Source organism: Salvelinus namaycush, chromosome 41 (assembly GCF_016432855.1).
Source record: "Salvelinus namaycush isolate Seneca chromosome 41, SaNama_1.0, whole genome shotgun sequence".
NCBI lineage: Eukaryota > Metazoa > Chordata > Actinopteri > Salmoniformes > Salmonidae > Salvelinus > Salvelinus namaycush.
Genome location: NC_052347.1, coordinates 3,898,853 through 3,912,633, shown reverse-complemented (window position 1 = coordinate 3,912,633; position 13,781 = coordinate 3,898,853). Strand labels below are relative to the sequence as shown.

Below are 13,781 nucleotides of genomic sequence, written 5' to 3'. Positions count from 1 at the left end.
GCAGTGCCTTAGACCACCGTTTCCAGTGTGCTCAGACTTGTTACATGTGTATTTGAGGGGCACGCACCGCAAGCAGTCATTTGTATAATTTTACTTTGTCTGTAAAAACCATTAGCACAGGCAAGTCTGATTAGGTTAAGTCAGAGAAACATTTAATATGGCTGGGCTAAGCTATAGAACAGCAGCTGCCATAGAAACAAATGGAGCATTGCTTTATGTCTGGCTGCACCTTTAAATTGCAGAAAACCACTCCCCTGTAGCCCAAACCGTTCAAAACTAAAGACCTACATTAACTGAGCTAAAAAAAATACATCTGGCCCAGATTGGTGAGATGCACTTAAAGGGCTACACACATTAACCATAATAAGTAAGGAACTATCAAAACTGACAATATTTGTAATAAACCCTTCTTAAATCTATAAAGAAACATTTGTCACAGAAAATCGATAATTGCAGTATGAATCAGATGAGGGAGGTCATTACCACTAAAAACATTTACAGGGACATTTAAGTGTGTCACAGAATTTTATAGCCCTTCAAATTGTGCCACAGTTCAAAATAAGTTGGGAACTACTGACCTAGCGAATAAAACTACCCTCCCCTCCATATTTATATGGACAGTGAAGCTACAACTTTGAACTTGGCGCTATACTCCAGCATTCTGGATTTGAGCTCAAATGTTTTCAGGCAACAGTACATGACATTTTATTTGAGGGTATTTTCATACATATGTTTTACCGTTTAGAAAATAAAAGCACTTTATGCATCTAGTACCCCCATTTGAAGGTGTCATTTAGTATTTGAAAAAAACCTCAATGTATTAAAGTAGTCAAAAGTTTAGTATTTGGTGTCATATTCCTAGCACGCAATGACTACATCAAGCTTGTGACTACAAACTTGTTGGATGCATTTGCAGTTCGCTTTGGATTATGCCAGAAATTAAATGGTAAATAATGCATTAATGTGGATACTACCACGATTACCGGGCATGATGACTCCTTGCTGTCCCCAGTCCGCCTGGCCTTGCTGCTATTCCAGTTTCAACTGTTCTGCCTGCGGTTATGGAACCGCCACCTGTCCCAGACCTGCTGTTTTCAACTCTTAATGATCGGCTATGAAAAGCCAACTGAAAATTATTCATGATTATTATTTGACCATGCTTGTCACTTATGAACATTTTGAACATCTTGGCATAGTTCTGTTATAATCTCCACCCGGCACAGCCAGAAGAGGACTGGCCACCCCTCATAGCCTGGTTCCTCTAGGTTTCTTCCTAGGTTTTGGCCTTTCTAGGGAGTTTTTCCTAGCCACCGTGCTTCTACACCTGCATTGCTTGCTGTTTGGGGTTTTAGGCTGGGTTTCTGTACAGCACTTCGAGATATTAAGCTGATGTACGAAGGGCTATATAAAATAAACTTGATTGATTGATTACTGATAATCATTTATAACGATGAGTGAGAAAGTTAGGCACACAGATCATACCCCTAAAAACATGCTAACCTCAATCATTCACAATTCATGATCTTTAATCATGGCAGCATCCGCATGAATGTTGAAGTGTTCAGAAGCATATTCTATTCACAATAAAAGTGACTCCAAAATGACAATACATTATTTACCATTCATTTCTAATTGGGCACATCATAATCCGAAACCACCAAAACAAACTGCGAACACTAGATAAAGCACTTGTCTAAACGGTGATATCCTTAAATAAAAAGGTGTCATTCGGATTGTTGTCGCATATGAAACATTTGATCTCAAATCCAAAATATAAAGCTAAATTAAACATTTCAGCTTCACCGTCCAAATAAATGAGGTGAGTGTATAGCCAATTTAAAACGTACTTAATTTCAAGTGCTCAAAGATGTGGTTCATTCTCTAGTGACACTGGCCCACCCATAGTTGTCCAGAAACAACGCACAGACATCAGTGCTGAATTCCTATTCTCCCTCCAAAGTGTGCCCATTGGCTCCAACCTCATGAATTCAAAAGCAATTGACAGGTCAGGTGTAAGTACCTATAGTCCGTGGCTACACCAAGGGTGAAGTCCTTTGATTCCTTGCTTCCCCTCATTCTATCCTCTTCCAACTCAAAATGTCTGAGGGATTGCATCGTTGACCACTAGACTGCAGGAAGTTAAACTTGCAAAGAATCTTAGGAAAACTGATAATTTCCCAAATCAGCTTTTGAAGCAAGTCAAAAGTAATTGTGGCACGCAATCCTGTATATCAACATTGTGCAGACAAATTACATTGAATATACACCAAATGTACAAAGCGTGCTTTTTCTATGACTGACTGACCAGATGAATCCTCGATGTCCTGTTAAATCCACTTCAGTGTAGATAAAAGGTGACAGGTTAAATACACTAAAGCCTCAAGACTGCCATTGAGGGTAAATGGGCAAGACAAAAGATTAAGTGCCTTTGAACAGGGTATGGTAGGTGCCAGGCGCACCGGTTTGAGTGCGTTTGCAACATTACTGGGTTTTTCCACACTCAGTTTCCCATGTGTATCAAGAATGGTCCACCACCACCACCCAAAGATCATCCAACCAACTGTGGGAAGCATTGGAGTCAACATGGGCCAAAATCCTTGTGGAACACTTGACACCTAGTCGATGCCCTGACGAATTCAGGCCGTCCTGAGGGCAAAACGCATTATGTGTTCCTAATGTTTTGTAAACTGTATAAACTAATACAGGAATGGACAACTTTAATTGGGGCGGGGGCCACAAAAAAAAAAAAACTGAACTCATCACGAGGGGCAGGAATGACTCGTGGGTCTGTGACAGCGCAGACAAAGGGTTAATGTTTCTTGAAATTCTACACATTTTGCCATAGGGTGGAGGCAAATGCTTGCAGTTATCAATAAACTCAGCAACAACAAAAAAAGTCCCTTTAAGGACCCTGTCTTGCAAAGATAATTAAATCCAAACAACTTCAGATCTTCATTGTAAAGGGTTTAAACACCGTTTCCCACACTTGTTCAAGGAACCATAAACAATTAATGAACATGCACCTGTGGAACAGTCGTTAAGACACCAACAGCTCAGACGGTAGGCAATTAAGGTCACAGTTAGGACAACTTAGGACACTAGAGGCCTTTCTACTGACTGAAAAACACAAAAAGAATGATGCCCAAGGTCCCTGCGTGAACGTGCCTTAGGCATGCAGATGTGGCCATGGCAATAAATTGCAATGTCCGTACTGTGAGACGCCCAAGACAGCGCTACAGGACGGACAGCTGATCGTCCTCGCAGTGGCAGACCACGTGTAACACCTGCACAGGATCGGTACAGCCGATCACACCTGCGGGACAGGATGGCAACTGCCCGAGTTACACCAGGAACGGACAATCCCTCCATCAGTGCTCAGACTGTCCGCAATAGGCTGAGAGGCTTAGAGAGGCTGGACTGAGGGCTTGTAGGCCTGTTGTAAGGCAGGTCCTCAGACATCACCGGCAACAACGTCTCCTATGGGCACAAACCCACCGCTGCTGGACCAGACATGACTGGCAAAAAGTGCTCTTCACTGATGAGTCACAGTTGTCTCACCAGGGGTTAAGGTCAGATTCGCATTTATCGTAGAAGGAATGAGCGTTACACCAAGGCCTGTACTCTGGCGCGGGATCGATTTGGAGGTGGCGGGTCCATCGTGGTCTGGGGCAGAGGGTCACAGCATCATCTGACAGCTTGTCATTGCAGGCAATCTCAACGCTGTGCATTACAGGGAAGACATCCTCCTCCCTCATGTGGTTCCCTTCCTGCAGGCTCATCCTGACATGACCCTCCAGCAGGACAATGCTACCAGCCGTACTGCTCGTTCTGTGCGTTATTTCCTGCAAGACAGGAATGTCAGTGTTCTGCCATGGCCAGCGAAGAGCCCGGGTCTCAATCCCATTGAGCACATCTGGGACCTGTTGGATTGGAGGGTGAGGGCTAGGGCCATTCCCCCCACAGAAATGTCCAGGAACTTGCAAGTGCCACGGTGGAAGAGCGGGGTAACATCTCACAGCAAGAACTGGCAAATCTGGTGCAGACAATGAGATGCACTGCAGTACTTAAATGCAGCTGGTGGCCACACCAGATACTGTTACTTTTGACCCCCTCTTTGCTCAGGGACACATTCCATTTCTGTTAGTCACATGTCTGTGGAACTTGTTCAGTTTGTCTCAGTTGTTGAATCTTATGTTCATACAAATATTTACACGTTAAGTTTGCTGAAACTGAACACAGTTGACAGAAAGAGGACGTTTCTTTTTTTGCTGAGTTTATGATAACTGATGATCAAATGGGCCCCAAACCGGTCGGTGATGTAAACTTGTAGTAAGCATGTTCGCATAGCTGGTCCCTAGACTAATTTAACAATCTAAAAATGCTTTGCTGACATGGGCTAATTGGGACACTTCTGATACACATCTACATTACGAAATTGCACCTTATGTATTCTATTAATTCTAACTCAACAGTAAGTTGAGAGCCAGACTTAATTGCTAAGAACCTCCACATTCCTGTACTAGTACATTTAGGTTATATTGCATTCAATGTGATAAGGTAACTAGTACTTTTAGTTTACATATCTTTAAGTCCAGCACCCTAACACTGAAAATAAAGACTGACAAGTTTAGTTATCCCAACCATTTATTCAGACAGACCGTCTAAACCAAAGTACGCTCTTACGTAAAACCTCTGGAGAAAAAAAAGGGGGAACATAAAAAAGGCAGGATTTGTAGTCGTAGATTTTGATTGGAATGGCGGTGCCACGGCCTCATGAGCTTCAATTCCCTGGGAGAAAAGTGACGGGGCAGGGATGGGAACAGGGTGTGACTAAATTACATAGCGAACAGGATGAGGAACGCCACCATGAGACAGAAGAGCCCCATAGCCTCAGACAGGGCAAAGCCCAGGATGGCATAGGAGAAGAGCTGCTGCTTCAGGGAGGGGTTCCTGTCAACAAGAGAAAGAGGAATGAAGTTAAGCTTTGGCTGGACGACAGCACCAGTAGCAAATTGTTAATTATATGAACCAAAATTAATATGAACAGGCTCACTCTTCATCAATACTCTTGCGGTAAAACGTTAGCATTTCCCTGCCACCCACATAATCAATGGTCACAACTATTATTTTGCGTCATGTTTTGCTTCTGAATCTGCTTCTTTCCACAAACAAAGGGTTGAATTCCTTTTCGTTCATCAGTTACCTGGCATAGCCGATGATCAAGCTGCCGAACACAGTTCCAATTCCAGCCCCTGAGCCAGCCACTCCCACTGTGGCGGCTCCAGCGCCGATGAACTTGGCAGCAGTGTCGATGTCTCTGGAGATAGCGCTGGTCTGGAACCCCCGGGTTAGAAGAGAGGCCTCACCAACAGGCAACAGGGTCTGGGGAAGATGCAGGGGCAGAGCAGTCAAAATCAGAACATAGAGAAGCTAGAGACTGAAATGGAACCGAGACAGCCTGACAGGTGTAGATAGTATAAACGCCCACCTCTCAAGTTTAAAAATCTAGGCGCACAGAAACTTAGGAGCACTATGAAAAATATTTCTGGTAATAAAATCTAAAACCCTTAATTTCTCTTGGCACACTGGTGCTCTAAATTTAAATTCCATGTTACACAGAAAAATATTGAAGTATTGATATGTATTGATATGCGAATAAAATGGTCACACTGGAGAGTCCTGACGGGACCCGTGGAAATGGTCACAAGGAGACATTTAAGCACTGGCCACGTTAGTATTTCACCAGACAAGGATTCAAAATGGTCTGATGTTCAGGATAAATACAACTGAAAAGAAAATAAGGGTTACTGAGGTGTTGACAAACAAACTTTATGAACAAGTGACCTTATCACAAAAAGGGGCAATTGGCAAAAGGTTTACACAAGCCTAAGCACAGAATTGTGAGCAATGTTAGTCACAGGGTTTCATTTTTGGTTTGAAGAGGGGCTCACCTGCTGCTCACTTCTGGCTTCAGGTCTGTTGAAGACTGAGACCGGCCGGGCGAGGACTCTGGACCCCCCACGCAGCTGCAAGAGACAACTACACATCAGACTCCTAGACAGACTTAAAAGCTTGTAACAAGCTTTACTTAAATCATTACTATCAGACTGCCAAATGTAGATTACCCTGAAGTGAGTTCTGGAGCACGCCAAGATTATGACCCTACAGAGTTGCATCTAATAGTCTAAAGTCTAGGAAGATTACAGAGGCATCAAGACTGGTAGAATGGCAATATCATGATTAGGGTTGCAAAGGGTCAAAAACTTTCTGGTAAATTTCCATGGGAAGTTAAGCCTGGGAATTTTGCTTAAATTCATCAAAAAAAGTTATAAGTTAACAGCGAACCTTCTGTGGGATACACATACGGCAATTCTAGGTCATGTGGCAAATTTTGGTTAAACTATCTCCAAGTCAAAGGAATTGCAACCCTCTGCATTCTTCCATCACATGTAGAGCTGATTCAAGATCTTGCACACTAATGAGATGCTATTGAGCCCACACTACTACACTGTCTGAGCCAAGGACTACATGCTTTCTGTTAAGTTCTGATTACAATACTGGGTGGGGTAAATATATTTTATATGACACATGATTTTTGTTAACTAGTAAATAGTAGCCTACAGCAAAGTGTATAAATCATTTCTAACAATTTCTGCTAGTTAGTTTTAGCTTGCTTGAGCCTGCTAACTGAGGTGTTAATTCACCTGTTTCCATACACGTTTCATTTTAAAACATCTTACAAAAGGAGTTGTTTAATCTAACTGCTTAACTATTTATCTGTACATGGAATTATATTATTAAAAAAAAAAAAAACTAATTTCCCCCCCAAATCTTTACAGGAAAATGCCACGGGCTCTATCGGATTTGTGGAGACATTTCACTGTAGAAGGATGTAGAAGGAAAAGCTGTGTACATTTGCAAATACTGTGCTAAATCATATGTGAAGAAAACAGATGCAGAATCATCTGGCCAAGTGCATAAAGTTCCCTCAGCGCTCAGACAAGCAACCGCTAACAAAAGTCCCTCTACGCGAGGTGAAAATTATGAATCAGATCTTATCGATAACAGCTCATGGTCCTCCTGGAATCAGAAGTTGTGTTTGACTCAATGAAGGAACGTTTGACACACCGGTCTCTACAGTGCAGATGAGCTGAAGGCAGTCAATGACCTTGGACCACAGATGGTATTTGCACTGGTGATAGAATGCTGCAAACATGAAGGCTGCTTGGTCTAAAGTGGAGTCCTACCCTCACATCACACCCATTGGCTATGCTGCTCATGCATTAAATCTGTTCCTCAAGGACATCATTGCCCTGAAAACAATGGATACACTCTACAAGAGAGCTAAGTAAATGTTAAGTATGTGAAGAGTCATCAAGTTATAGCAGCAATCTACCTCACCAAGCAAAGTGAGAAGAATAGGAGCACAACATTGAAGCTGCCCAGCAACACAAGTTGGGGTGGTGTTGTCATCATGTTTGACAGTCTCCTGGAGGGGAAGGAGTCTCTCCAAGAAATGGCCATATCACAGTCTGCTGATACAGACAGCCCTATCAAGGGATCCTACTGGATGATGCATTTTGGGAGAGGGTGGTAAGCAGCCTGAAACCTATAGCAGTAGCCATTGCACAGATTGAGGGAGACAATGCCATCCTGTCTGATGTTCAGACTCTGCTTGCAGATATAAGAGAAGAAATCTGTACTGCCCTGCCCAATTCACTGTTACTCCAAGCAGAGGAAACTGAATTGTGAAGACTACTGCCTGAAGCCCATACACGCCACACCACTTGTTGGACCCCAAGTATGCTGGCAAGAGCATCCTGTCTGGTGCAGAGATAAACAAGGCCTATGGTGTCATCACTACCGTGTCTCGCCACCTTGGCCTGGATGAGGGCAAGGTTCTTGGCAGTCTGGTGACGTACACTTCCAAGCAAGGGCTTTGGGATGGAGATGCAATATGGCAGTCGTGCCAACATCTCTCATCAGCCACCTGGTGGAAGGGACTTTGTGGATCTGAGGCTCTTTCCCGTTGCCTCCATCATCCTCCAAATCCCACCAACATCAGCCGCCTCAGAGCGCAACTGGTCCTCGTTTGGGAACGCACACCACAGCACGCAACAGGCTGACCAATATACGGGTTGAAAAATTGGTGGCCATCCGGGCAAATATGAGGCTTTTTGAGCCATCCTCCACAAGGTTGGAAAGTGACAGTGAAGATAAAGCCTCAGTCTGATGTTCAAGAGGTGGACATTGAGGTCCAGGGAGAAGACATGGAAGCCTGAGAGGAAGACAACCAATGTTTAGTTTCTAGACTATCGTTTTACAGATGTACAGTTGAAGTCAGAAGTTCACACACACACTTAGGTTGGAGTCATTAAAAGTCATTTTTTAACCACTCCAAATTTCTTGTTAACAAATTAGTTTTGGCAAGTCGGTTAGGACATCTGTGCATGACAAGTAATTTTTCCAACAATTGCTTAGACAGATTCTTTCACTGTATCACAATTCCAGTGGGTCAGCAGTTCACATACACCAAGTTGCCTGTGCCTTTAAACAGCTTGGAAAATTCCAGAAAATGACATGGCTTTAGAAGCTTCTGGTAGGCTAATTGACAATATTCATCATTTGAGTCAATTGAAGGCGTACCTGTGGATGTATTTCAAGGCCTACCTTCAAACTCTGTGCCTCTATGCTTGACATCATGGGAAAATCAAAAGAAATCAGCCAAGACCTCAGAAAAAATATTGTATAAGTCTGGTTCATCCTTGGGAGCAAGTCTGGTTCATCCTTGGGAGCAATTTCCTAACGCCTGAAGGTACCACGTTCATCTGTACAAACAATAGTACGCAAGTATAAACACCATGGGACCACGCAGCCGTCATACCGCTCAGGAAGGAGACACGTTCTGTCTCCTAGAGATGAACGTACCTTGGTGCAAAAAGTGCAAATCCCAGAACAGCAAAAGACCTTGTGAAGAAGCTGGAGGAAACAGGTACAAAAGTATCTATATCCACAGTAAAACAAGTCCTATATCAACATAACCTGAAAGACCGCTCAGCAAGGAAGAAGCCACTGCTCCAAAACCGCCATGAAAGCCAGACTACGGTTTGCAACTGCACATGGGGACAAAGTTAAGAGGACATTTCTCCATAAAGTACGGTCTGATGAAACAAAGAGAAATGTTTGGCCATAATGACCATCGTTATGTTTGGAGGAAAAAGAGTGATGCTTGCAAGCCGAAGAACACCATCCCAACCGTGAAGCATCGGGGTGGCAGCATCATGTTGTGGGGGTGCTTTGCTGCAGGAGGGACTAGTGCACTTCAAAATAGATGGCATCATGAGGTAGGAAAATTATGTGGATATATTGAAGCAACATCTCAAGACATCAGTCAGGAAGTAAAGCTTGGTAGCAAATGGGTCTTCCAAAAGGACAATGACCCCAAGCATACTTCCAAAGTTGTTGCAAAATGGCTTAAGGACAACAAAGTCAAGGTATTGAGTGGCCATCAAAGCCCTGACCTCAATCCTATAGAAAATGTGGGCAGAACTGAAAAAGCATGTGCGAGCAAGGAGGCCTACAAACCTGACTCAATTACACCAGCTCTGTCAGGAGGAATGGGCCAAAAACCACCCAGCTTATTGTGGGAAGCTTGTGGAAGGCTACCCGAAACGTTTGCTCCAAGTAAAACAATTTAAAGGCAATGCTACCAAATACTAATTGAGTGCATGTAAACTTCTGACCCACTGGGAATGAAATAAATCATTCTCTACTATTATTCTGACATTTCACATTCTTAAAATAAAGTGGTGATCCTTACTGACCTAAAACAGGTAATCTTTACTAGGATTAAATGTCAGGAATTGTGAAAAACTGAGTTTAAATGTATTTGGCTAAGGTGTAAACTTCAACTGTATGTTGAAAACGTTTTTGGGAGATGAGATGGATCATTCAATATTCCCTTTTGTTGTTCAGTAAAATCATCCTGTGAAGATTCAACTCATTTAATTAAAGTTACATTCGTAACAAAATTGTTTTTTATATTTCTATTGGAATGATTTAATCATTTGCAATTATGTCTACTTATGATAAGGTACAAGGTTTGCTTGTCTCCATATGATGATATGGTAAATATCCCAAATGCAAAAAACATCACATTGAAATGGTATTAATATAAATTGCATACATTGCCATTAATTCCCATATATTCATTACTTCCCACCTCTGAATATTCCCCAAAATGTGCAACCCTTATCATGATCAATCCTAATCTTGTCCTTAGTAAAGACTGAGCACTTATAGGGTTAGATTAGCCTACAAGGTGAGGCTAATAGCCTACAGTGATTTCCCCCCCTCCACTTATTCCCGGCTGACCACTGGTCATGCACACAGGTAACACTGCCATAGACTTTTCTTTCCATCATGAACATTTAAAAAAATATTTAAAAAATAAGTGCATTCTCATCTCATGTGCTGGTCATGGCTCACAAACACCATTATCCCGGAAACCCTAGACCCACTCATAATTTCCATACCGCACAAACACGCTGATCCTCAACACAGGGGCCCCTCAGGGGTGCGCGCTCAGTTCACTAATAACTGCATGGCCAGGCACAACTCAGACACCATCGTTAAGTTTACCAACGACAGTGGTAGGCCTGATCACCGACAACGATGAGAGCCTATAGGGAGGAGGTCAGAGACCTGGCAGTGTGGTGCCAGGATAACAACCTCTCCCTCAACGTGATCAAGACAAAGGAATTGATTGTGGACTACAGGAAAAGGAGGACCGAGCACACCCCCATTCTCATCGACGGGGCTGTAGTGGAGCAGGTTGAGAGCGTCATGTTCCTTGACGTCCACATTGTCAACAAACTAACATGGTCCAAACACACCAAGACAGTCATGAAGAGGGCACGACAAAGTCCATTTCCCCTCAGGAGGCTGAAAAGATTTGGTATGGGTCATCAAAAGGTTCTACAGCTGCACCAGTGAGAGCATCCTGACTGGTTGCATCCCTGCCTGGTTTGGCAACTGCTCGGGCCCCCGGCCGCAAGGCACTACAGAGGGTAGTGTGTACGGCCCAGTACGTCACTGAGGCCAAGCTTCCCGCCATCCAGGACCTCTATACGGCATGTAGCCTAGTAGTTAGAGCTTTGGACTAGTAACCGAACGGTTGCAAGATCAAATCCCCGAGCTGACAAGGTAAAAATCTGTCGTTCTGCCCCTGAACAAGGCAGTTAACTCACCCACCGTCATTGAAAATAAGAATGTGTTCTTAACTGACTAGCCTTGTTAAATTAAGGTAAAATAAAAAAAAGATGTATACGTGTCAGAGGAAGGACCTAAAAATTGTCAAGGACTCCAGCCACCCTACTCATAGACTTCTCTCTGCTACCGCACGACAAGCGGTATCGGAGCACCAAGTCTAGGTCCAAAAGGCTCCTTAACAGCTTCTACCCCCAAGCCATAAGATGCCTGAACAGATAATCAAATGGCTACCCAGACTATTTGCATTGTCTCCCCACCTCCCTTTTTACACTGCTGTTACTCTGTTGATTATCTATGCAATAGTCCCTTTAACCCTACCTACATGTACCTGTTACCTCAACTAACCTGTAGCCCCGCACATTGACTGTGCCGGTACCCCCTGTATATAGCCTCGCTACTGTTACTTCACTGCTGCTCTTTAATTATTTTTTACTTAACACTTATTTTTCTTAAAACTGCATAGTTAATTAAGAGCTTGTAAGTAAGCATTTCACTGTAAGGTCTACACCTGTTGTCTTTGGCACATGTGACAAATAAAAAGTGATATTCCTTACCAATGACTTATTTGCTGCGCATCTTTTAGCTAAATAAGATTGTGTGTACATGCTAGATCTAGACTGATAAGGCACGACTGGCAGAGCATCAAACAGGTGACATTGTAGTTTCAAAGAATACATACCACAGCAGGTGAGGTGACAAACTTAGCGCAGGCGTACATGGCTGGTGCCTGTGAAGAGAGATGAGAAATAATTTGGACTGCTAATTTGGACACTTTTTTTTTTTTACAATGGAAGGCATGCACAATTCTTAGCTACAGCCCACCATCTAAACCAGCTCTACACTGCTAAAGGTACAGTAAAGGTGACCTGAGCTGTAAGTGTAACCAGTCAAGCATTTGACCAAGTGCACCAGGGAAGAGGATGTGCAAAAAGCAGACTAAAGTCCTGTAGTAAAATCTGACTGTATAATCTCAAGAGTTTACAACTCTGCACAAATAAAGAGTCAATATTTACACCCAGCCCATAAGACTTTTTGAATAAGTGAAATTGCATGAAAAATAGCAAGGCTTTTTTGAATGTGGCAAGACGCCAATGAAGCATTAAAGAAATTCTTTCAAAACACTAAGTTGGGTGCTAAACTATGATCAACTTCGACATCCAAAGATGTCTAATGCTAATTAATCCAATTGCGTTGTTAGCGAGGTAGTGTATTAGTGCCTGAGTATATAAGGCCCAGACAGGCAAGCTAGCCTTTAGCTATGAATGAATAAAAATCTAACTAGCTAAATTCAGTGTAAAATGTAACACATACTTTTAGTACAGTACACCCGTCGCCATTCCGCCCCTGGGCATGTAACGTTAACATTAACACAAATGACAAAATAAGGATTCACCATGGGGAAACAAACTATCCCAAATCAAATGTCCATGCGCGAATGGAGCTTATTATTAAACCCATGTCACATGCAGTGAGGGTAGCAGCGAGTTGCAAAAAGACGAAAGCATGAAACGCTAGTTGGCTAACCTGGGTAACCTGGGTTAGCCATAGCTAGTTGGTTTAATATACTTCAGGCGGACACTGCTAACATTAACAGATAGGTGGGAGGAGTTGGCTAGCCTACTCCAGACGTGAAGGTCAAAAATGACCCAGACACCAATACAGGATTTAGAGACAAGGACGCGGCATTTTGTACAGGACACAAACTATAGCATTTGATAGAAATTGTTAAACGTCCTTCTCAATCCTCCGGGACATGAATCCATAATGACCGTAAACATGCACTGGTTCACTAGGCCCAGATATGGACGAGCAAGTCAGACATTTTGCAGGCGCTTCACCTCATCTTAGAATCGGTTGTACTCCAATGCAAGGTTTCGCAAGTTAACATTTGCATGTTTATTTCTCAACAGTATACGCGGCTGCCCATGTAGACACTCTGGTAAGAATTATACAGCACGAATACATTCACTGTAAAATGTCTTTCTTGGGAAGAAATCATTGAATGGCCGTCAACTTCACCTACAATGCATGGATAACGTTAGCTAGCTAGCATGCTAACAATTTCTATTCGCCCCAGCAATGCAGACAGAACATTTCAAAATATTCACAATGCGATTATGAGTTTAGCGAAATGACAAAATATGTCACACTGAAACACTAAACTATTAACTCACCTTAATGTTACAGTACACACTGGGTCCTCGATTACTAGCTCACAGCAGCAGTCAATGTGCACTCTGACAGCTGTCACCTTGTTATTTATAAGCTTAGTTCATACGTCCTAAACGTCCATTGGACAAAAGGAAACCTCCTTCGACTGTGATTTCCTTTTTATCTTGTCACTACTTTTAACCTAGCCTATAATGGAGCTTTCAATGAACTACAATAATTGCAATTGGTTGACAGTGTTTTTGGGCGGCTGGGTGACTCGAACGCTAAGGTATAGTAAGAATGGACTCGAATCCTATTCCCTTTCCCCATTGGACCATATTTCCGTTAACCTTTCAAAC

The 13,781-nt window shown here is 42.8% G+C and overlaps 1 protein-coding gene across 1 annotated transcript; it reads right to left on the bottom strand.

Moving 5' to 3' along the window:
* Nucleotides 1–4,626: 4,626 nt before the first annotated feature.
* On the bottom strand, nucleotides 4,627–13,574 carry LOC120034471 (ATP synthase F(0) complex subunit C3, mitochondrial-like). The gene is made up of 5 exons (XM_038981046.1): nucleotides 13,446–13,574; nucleotides 11,951–11,998; nucleotides 5,952–6,026; nucleotides 5,204–5,382; nucleotides 4,627–4,950 (listed from the first exon to the last, which is right to left on the bottom strand). Exons 2-5 carry the CDS (start codon nucleotides 11,987–11,989, stop codon nucleotides 4,836–4,838), a joined length of 408 nt encoding a protein of 135 aa, XP_038836974.1. The 5' UTR covers nucleotides 11,990–11,998; nucleotides 13,446–13,574; the 3' UTR covers nucleotides 4,627–4,835.
* Between the last annotated feature and the right edge of the window lie 207 nt (nucleotides 13,575–13,781).

Excerpts from the sequence above, each read along its gene's own strand:
- LOC120034471 (XM_038981046.1), bottom strand. The coding sequence starts at position 11,989 with ATGTACGCCTGCGCTAAGTTTGTCACCTCACCTGCTGTG. Across the intron at positions 6,027-11,950 it reads TTGTCACCTCACCTGCTGTG|CTGCGTGGGGGGTCCAGAGT; the intron begins GTATGTATTCTT and ends TGTCTCTTGCAG. Across the intron at positions 4,951-5,203 it reads TTGATCATCGGCTATGCCAG|GAACCCCTCCCTGAAGCAGC; the intron begins GTAACTGATGAA and ends TCTTGTTGACAG.